Source organism: Apis dorsata, unplaced genomic scaffold (assembly GCF_000469605.1).
Source record: "Apis dorsata unplaced genomic scaffold, Apis dorsata 1.3 scaffold_68, whole genome shotgun sequence".
Lineage (NCBI taxonomy): Eukaryota > Metazoa > Arthropoda > Insecta > Hymenoptera > Apidae > Apis > Apis dorsata.
This window is the reverse complement of record NW_006263366.1, coordinates 1,634,940-1,643,073: the sequence shown is the minus strand read 5'-3', so window position 1 is coordinate 1,643,073 and position 8,134 is coordinate 1,634,940. Positions and strand designations below refer to the sequence as shown.

Genomic DNA, 8,134 nt, shown 5'->3' with positions numbered 1-8,134 from the left:
TTTTTTTTTTTTTTACTGCTTCTGGAACACGGATTTTTGATTACTTCGGCAACTAAGAAGAAGCCATCCGTAGAGAAAGTTACCTTTGTCTTGGAAAGGATATCGCAATGTGTAGGCCGTTTCGTTGCTTGGCAATTGATCACCGAGATCCTCGAGCTTCTCCAACTGTTTTCTTATATTTTCGACTGGATTTTCAAGATTGTTGTTATTGTTGTTAATATTATTGCCGGTGGTTGAACTCGGTTTGGGTTGGATTGTCGGTTTCTTGGCGAAGTTCTTCTTTCCGGTTGTTACGTTCGCGTTCGTCTCGCTGGCGATGCTCGTTTCGTCGGAATGGAATCTCACATTTTTCGCGTTCGACGTAGCTGCGCTCTTCTGAAACCCCGAGTTCGCCTTCTGAACGTTCTGTTCGTTCGGATCGTGCAATTCTTCCGACTGCTCGTTCGTCGTCGTCTGAGTCTCGGGCGGTTTAGTGTTCGTCGTCGCCGAGCTCGAGTGCGTGTTTCGTAATGGGATACTGCGAGCACGATTTAAGGCCTATAGCCAGACATTAGGACGAATCGCATGAACATGAGGGAGTACCTTCACAGTTTTACACCAGTGAATCGAGATATTCGGACGAATATTATCGACGGGATAATCGTCGTTATTTATTATTATTTATTACCGAATCGATATTCTCTTCTTCGACAAATCCGACGATCGAACGTGTATATAAAAATTATTGCGTACGTATGTATGTAAGACGAGAAATAAGCGTGAAGCGTTTAACCATGAAGGTACTGGAATTGGTGACGAGGAGGATGGATGTGCAATAACTTAATCAATTAGTACAGTGAACACTCGATCCAAATACAAATATCGTAACACGTAGATAAAAACCGTGCTTCCGACTGATTTTGTTAAAGTCATGGCACGTACAAGTGGTTCAGAGCGCGATCCAACATGTCAACCCTTTGCGATTCAATTCGTTTCTCTGATTTCACGCGCCCTCCTCTTGTATGACGCCGCTACAATGGCGCGACATCCTAAAATATTGCAATGAAATGCCGAATGTTTGCTGCAACTATTATTGGAAAAGCAAACGGTTGACCGGAATGAAAACTAGCGGAATGATTACGTTTACGATTGAACTCACTTTTGATCAGACGACTCGGTCCTGTCCGTCCTCGTCCTCGTCGACGTCGACCTCTCCGTCTCCGAGGCGGTCGTGTATCCCTCCTTTCTCCTACTCCTCCTCTCGATAGCCGAACGTACCTCCTTCTTCAATTTCATGTATTTCTCCTTCAACGCCATGTACTTATCTTGGAGCAATCGCTTCTCGCACCTCATCTTCTCGAACTCGATGCTCTCTTGGTGGATAGCGCGACCTGTCTGTTTCTTAGCCTCTTTCTCCGCGTCGCGCGAGAAATCGGCGCGAATCTCTTCCAAACACTGCTTGTACATCTTGCGCGTGCGATCCTCCTGAAACAGCATCTTATTTTTACTCGCAAAGGAAATGTGCAAATGCGCGTGCATCTTCCCTCCTAAGTCTTCATCTTCGTCGTCCTGTTGAAATTTCGTTTCGTTTCGTTTCGTTTCGTTTTTTTTTTTTTTCATCGAAACGTTGTATAAATAAGCAGCATGCAATGCGTGTGTCTAGGTCAAAGTATATATAAGAGTGCTTATTTGCGATAGCGTACACTGCCACTTTATTTCTTCGAATATAATCTTCTGGATACAATCAACTTAAAAAGAATAATCCTTCGAGTACAATAATCGAGTAGAAGGATTTTTTTCTTAATAATATCCTATAAGGCGCTTTAGACTGGACGGTGTCGTACAATATTGGGCCGAACGTGGAATTATATCGCATATCTATTTACATCTAATCGTAAAAGAAACCGATAAGCGAATAGCTTTATTGTGTTCATAGAAAAAAAAGTAATAACGTTCAACGAGTTAACTAATCGTTGCATAACGCCAATAGCTCGCATCGTACGGATAACACAATATTTCTAAGAAATGGTATAAAATTAAATTGGTGACTGTTATTCGACGAGGAAACTAGAAGATCTTCGAAAAAAATAGAAAGATTACTCTATTATGCATCGATGATATAATACAACTAGCTAACTACTTATGATAATAGACACCGTCAGGTACTTACATTCACTCTAAAATCGCGTAGAATTTCGACAAGACGACTCTCGTGTTCCTCCGTAATTTTCGTGATATTTTCCCTCTGCTGTGCCCGTAATTGTTTGCGCAACTCGTCGAACTCCTTATCCAATTCCTTCTTCATCGTTTTGATCCTCGCCTGGTGTTGCTTGCTCAATTTGATCTCGCTAAGTTTGGCGAGCTTCTCCTCGTCCAAGTCGCGCTCGTGTTCGTTCTCCAATTTCCCCATCTCCTGATTCCGTAGCTCCAACAATTCTCCCTTTCTCTCGTCCAGTTCAGTCTTCAAATTCGCCAAGATCTCTTGCCTCTCCTTTTCGTAGCAAACCTCCAATTCGGCCTTTACCTTTCTCAGATTCTCCAACTTGGCCTCGTCCATTTCGGCGATTAATTTTTGAATTTCTCGTTCCTCCTTAACGAATGATAAAAATATAAACGTATAAGAAATACATACATATATATATCCATATATAAGATTAAAATCGTTTAAGATGTAGAAAAATACCTTCTCGACCATCTTTCGCCTCATATCCTCCAACTTGTCACTCAGATTCTTCTCTATTTGCTTCTTCTGCTCCGCAAAATTCTCCTCCAATTCTTTTTTCATCTGTTCCAACTTGTCCTTGTACTCTTTCCTCAACGCCTCGATATCTTTTTCGTGCTCTTCATTCAATTTCGCTTTCGCTTCCTCCAGCTTCTTGTTCTGATCCTGTTTCGTCGCTTCGTTGGCTTCCCTTCGCGAGATATCGTGAGCCTCTTGATTGATCTTGGAGAAATCTGAAGTCTCGTCGTCGTCGGTCTGCTCGTTGCGCGGCAACTCCACTTTCAATTTATTCTTCCGCCGTAGTTCAGAGTCGCTGTAATCGGTCTCGCTCTTCGAAACCAGATCGATGTTTTTAATTTTGTTGAATTTATTGGTGAACGTGTAGTCCAAACTGCTCTCCCTCGACAAACTCTCTCCGGACAAACTGTCTCTGGTCATTTGCATACGGTGTTCCTTCTCAGAAGCGTTCTGAGGAGCGAACTTTTTACGAAGTTCGTTCTCAGGCACGTTCCTCACGACGAACCTCTTTCCCACGATCTTCCCATTTTGCGTCTTCGACGCTTCGATTTTTTCCGACGATAAACTCTTCTTGACACATCCATCGATCTTGTCCTCGGGATCTTCCTTGCTCTCCTCCGTGAATCTTTGGCTGGTTTTCTGCGTTTTCGAGGGACTCCACTCGGTATCTCGACTCGAGAGCATGGCGAGCACCTCATGCTCGTCAGATTCGGATTCCGACTCGTATTCGGACCTGGAGTAAGTGTACTTGATGTCCACTTCCTTCTCGATGTCGAAACGTACGCTTTTCCTTTCCTCGTCCACCGGTCTGTCGTCTGATCGAGATTAACCGATTAAAATTAAAATTGGACGATCCGACGTGAAACGATGAAACAATTGACATTCAGAATTGAACTTACCGTCCTCGGATTGTTTCTCCCTGAGAATCGACTTCAACTTGTCCCCGCTGTCTTTGTTGGTCTCGTCCGGGATCGACAAGGTACGGAACTCGTCGAGTTTACCGGTCTCGTGGATAGGCGTGGTGTCTCTGCTCCTGTTGCTCTTCAGGAACATAGTCCCCCCACCGCTCAGAGTCAATTCCTTCTGTTGGCCGAATTGGCTCGGATGTTTCTCCTTGTCGAACTTGTCGGATTTCTCCGACCTGGCCAACGTGTTGATGCTAAGTTTATCGATGTCTATGATATTCTCCTCGGAGCTGAACCTGCTCGACAACTGCTCCCAATCCTTCTCGTGCCTCGGGCTGAGGGATTCCGATCTCTTGAGCACCTCTTTCAGGTCTATCTCCTGCTTTGGGCTGGTGGACGTGGTCGTGTTGGTGGTCGTGGTCGATGCGACCGTCTCCAGGAGCTTGGGACACTCGTAGAATCTCGGATCTTGGAATTTGAGATTCGTGTAATCCCTGCCGGCCCTGTTAGTCGCCAACGGATTGTCCTCCCGTCTCGATTGTTGTTTCTCTTGGCTCCCGCCATCCTTCTTCCTCGTACCGTCGATCTTGTCCAATTTTTTCAACGGCGCCAGCTTCGTGGGGATTCTGGTAGGTGGCGGATTGTTCTTGGCGGATTGCTTGCCGGATTCCTTGGCGGACGAAGACGTTTCCTTGGGCAGAGTTGCTTCCTCGTTCGACTCGAGCTCCTTGGCCGTTGTCTTCGAGTCCTCTTCTGTCGAACGGAGGAAAAGCAAAGTTTGTGTAACTTGGTGAAGTTGTTTCGTTGNGAGTGAACAGTAAGAGAGAGAGAGAGAGAGAGAGAGAGAGAGGAAAAGGTTGGAAGAAGAGGCAGGCACGAGTCGATAGTCGTCGTTCCAAGGATCAGAGAAACGCGCGCAAACATTTCCCCGCTCACGATGACCCTCTCGAGTGAAAAGAGGCGACAGTGTCAACGTTCCCTCGCGAGCGAGTCAACGACTGTTTTCCACTTTTTTCCCTCCTCTTTTTTTACACTCGGCACACAGGGATAAGAGGAACAGCGATGAAATGGATAAGAAAATATGCCTAAAAGCCGAGAAGAGTGCAGAGGCGATTATTATGTAACAGCGAGGAGTAGAGTTGTATAAAATGTCATGCATTTTTTCGAGCTCCCTTTCACTTATCAAAAAAAAAAAAAAAAGGAAAAAAGAAAAAAAGAAAAAATGAAAATAAGAGAAGAAAAAGAAAATAAGCATAAAGAGTATCGAATTTTATGTATCGATTTATGTAAGATTCTGTAGACTAAATATGTTATTTCGTTTTCGTCAGTGAGGTTTGCATTGAAAAAGAAGACAAAATAGATAGCGAACAAATTCATGCATATTCATGATAATATTTATCACTACAAATCCGAGAGAAACGGACCAGACAAATATTTTTACAACTATTCAAAATCTTTTTAACATAGTTGTCGTTCTAAAAAAAAAAAAAATGCCAAAATCGTATTTATAAAATAATCCATCGCGAGTTTCGTTTCCATTTACAGAGCGAGAGGGAGGATATTATTTCATAACCACCGCTTCAGAGAAATCTACGATGGGATGGAAATTTAAAAAAAAAAAAAAAAAAAAAAAAAAAAGAAAACCCCAACCTTCAGAGCGCGCCTTTAATCTTCCTCTTTATCCGGTGCAAAAACGAGAGGATATATATTAAAAAGACGGAACTATCAACAAATATTGACTTTTCACGAGTCCACTGTTCTCAGGTCTAGGCCGCAAAAACCACAGCATGTTGACACGGCTTTAAACACTGTTTTCGATCTCTGACTAATGGTAATCGATACTTCACACAATTCGATGACAATATTTAAATTAAAGGGGGAAAAGAAGAAGAAGAAGAAGAAGAAAAGGATACACGTATTATTTCGGCAAACGTTTACCATGCGCATCGTGGAATCGCGATCCGAAGCTCATATCGAATCGTCGTTGTTGCCTCGTTGTCAAAAGAACGACAAGTGTATCGAAATTCGAGTTCTCGTGCGAAACTAGAGAGCCAATAAATTCACGTGAACGGTGATTGATCGTGTACCCCTTTGAGATTGTGTCACCAGCTTTGGATGGCGAAGAGCGTAGCGAGGAACACCGACACGACACAACGATCCGCGTTCGATGGACGAGGACGCGATAATTGGACGGATCTACGTTCAAGCAACTATTACGTACTTTCACGAGCGAGTGCACCGACACGTGAGTAGTAGCGCCTTAACGAATGTATCGTGAGGAAAGAGTTTGAAGGGTTCTCTGTTCTCGCAGAGGCAGAGGAGCGCGGCCATCACCGTCAACCCGAAGAAATCGCGCGACAAATCCGCGCGATACAAGTTTATTGTCCTCGAGCCTCGATATTGCGGTTTGAACTTGCCGGCCTTTGCTTCGCCCGATTCACTGAATCCGTTTCACTTTCTACGAAAACAATCGTTTCGTTTTTTAACGGTCAACCCGTTTAACCTTAATGAAATGATACCTTTTTCGCGATGAGCTCTGACGGGCGAGGAGCAATTTAATTTACTGTACCGTATTTTTCGAAAAAAAAAAAAAAAAAGAAGAAGAAGAAGAAGAAGAAAATGAAAAAGGAAAAGAAAAAAAAAAGAAACGATTATCGATGTTCGTTACATAAAAGCGAGGACGCGAGGGAGAGCCGCGATAAGATTAACAACGTTACCGCAATCGATACACGTGTTCGTAAATAATTAACAAACGAAACGAATTCGGTACGGTGTACCGATTGTATCGCGCTACGCGAATCGCGAAAGGTTACATAAAACTCGCGAGACTGGCTCTCCGTGTGGCTATGAACTATACGCCGCGTTACGTAAAAATACCGAGCCAATAAGTGGAGGCTATTTCGTTGTCGGCGATCTGCGGTCATTGGAAAAGAAAACGAAGCGGTTTGTAATTGTACGAAGTCAAGCTTCAAGGTCAAGCGCAAAAGAATATTCCCACTTTACGTAATTGGTATGAGTCCGTCTGAATATATCGTGCGAATAACCAGACACGATGAATGACTGCTCGAGATTTAAAAAAAGGAAGAGAAAGAAAAGAAAGAAAAACGAAAAAAATTGAAAGATTATATAGATAAAGTTTTTCGTTGAAAAAATTTGACGAAAAGCCAAAATTCCTTTGAGATTTCAAAAGTTTGCCGAACCGATATAAACATATATATGTATATATGTATGTGTATATATGTTGTTTAATTTTGACGCGAATCAGTTAAATTTTGGCAATGAAACAACAGGGAAACAGACGAAAAAAGCGCCATCTAGCGAGGCACTCGTCCAACTTTCATCCAGTAGTAAAAATTAGGAAATAATCTTTGATTTTTAAACAGGTATCGCTGATATCTTATCTTGTTTACTACTGAGATTCGTATCGATAACTCGTTCGAATTAGAAAAGAGATTAGATGCGGATGAATTGTTATCGAAACATTGTTATCGAATGAAAGTCAGATTCTTTCAGAAAAAAGAACGCTCAGCGAAGCGTCAATTTCGGTATCGAGAAAACGAAACGTGGAAATGAATGTCGAGCAAAATGATAAGAGAACGATTACGGTAGTCTTTTCTTTTCGGGTGCGAGGTTTAACCCTTTGCACGTTTGACGGCACAAGATGCAAAGAAAAAAAAAAAAAAAGAATCATGCGATTACCATTCCATGATACGAATATAATGCTTTATTTATACACCATGATCTACATACATGTACAAAACGCGAATATACGTTGTTCGTTACAGTAACCTACTTTCGTCAGAGTAGGAAACATTCGGTTGATAAAAAAATATTACACATCGTGTTATATTCGTAATCAGTCTTCTCGTCAATTCTACGCGTTCTACGAGTCGATAAGTAATCGTCGATCGTAGAACGGATCGCAAATACAAATGAAAAGCTCATAAATTAATAGAGATATTAATAATCTTTATTAATTCCTTTTTTTTTTCTTTTCTCAAATAATAAAAATATTCAAGCATCTTTAAGCATTCGTAACGTAATATTCACGGTATATTATCGCAACAATTTCTGTATCTGAATTACTTTGGTGAACCAAGTTCGCAATTGAAATTGAAGAAGAATCATTTTATTTACTTACGAGCCTTTCAAATGTGCGATTGTGCTATAATATACGCGTTCTACCTCCAATCTAAACTAACAACGGTGCAGCAATAAAAAAAAGGAATGGATGATGCATCGGTTAATCAGTCTTTGTCTCTATTAAGCGCAAAATGCAGCCAAGTGATATCAGTCCAAGTGCAAAGGGTTAATCCTATATTTTCCATTCAGCCGTAATGACGAGGCAATCCGTACCGACGCTGATCTGCCTGGCGTTAACAGGCTTGGCGGCGTTGCTCGCAGCTCTGGCCTGCTCGACCATCTCCTTGTACACGGCGTCCAGGGGATGTTGCCATGTGGTGGTTCCGGTGGAAGCTTGATAATAGTACCAAGCACCGCTCGTTTCGTG

The 8,134-nt window shown here is 42.3% G+C and overlaps 1 protein-coding gene across 1 annotated transcript in view; it reads right to left on the bottom strand.

Moving 5' to 3' along the window:
• Positions 1–8,128, bottom strand: part of LOC102679571 (titin homolog) — a 10,468-nt gene extending 2,340 nt beyond the window's left edge. Inside the window, exons 1-6 of the mRNA XM_006610101.2 lie at positions 7,981–8,128; positions 3,619–4,377; positions 2,663–3,534; positions 2,150–2,569; positions 1,139–1,464; positions 84–517 (exon numbers count right to left, since the gene is read on the bottom strand). Coding sequence (XP_006610164.1) covers positions 84–517; positions 1,139–1,464; positions 2,150–2,569; positions 2,663–3,534; positions 3,619–4,377; positions 7,981–8,047 — 2,878 coding nt within the window. The 5' untranslated portion in view covers positions 8,048–8,128. The remainder of the gene's footprint in view (positions 1–83; positions 518–1,138; positions 1,465–2,149; positions 2,570–2,662; positions 3,535–3,618; positions 4,378–7,980) is intronic.
• Between the last annotated feature and the right edge of the window lie 6 nt (positions 8,129–8,134).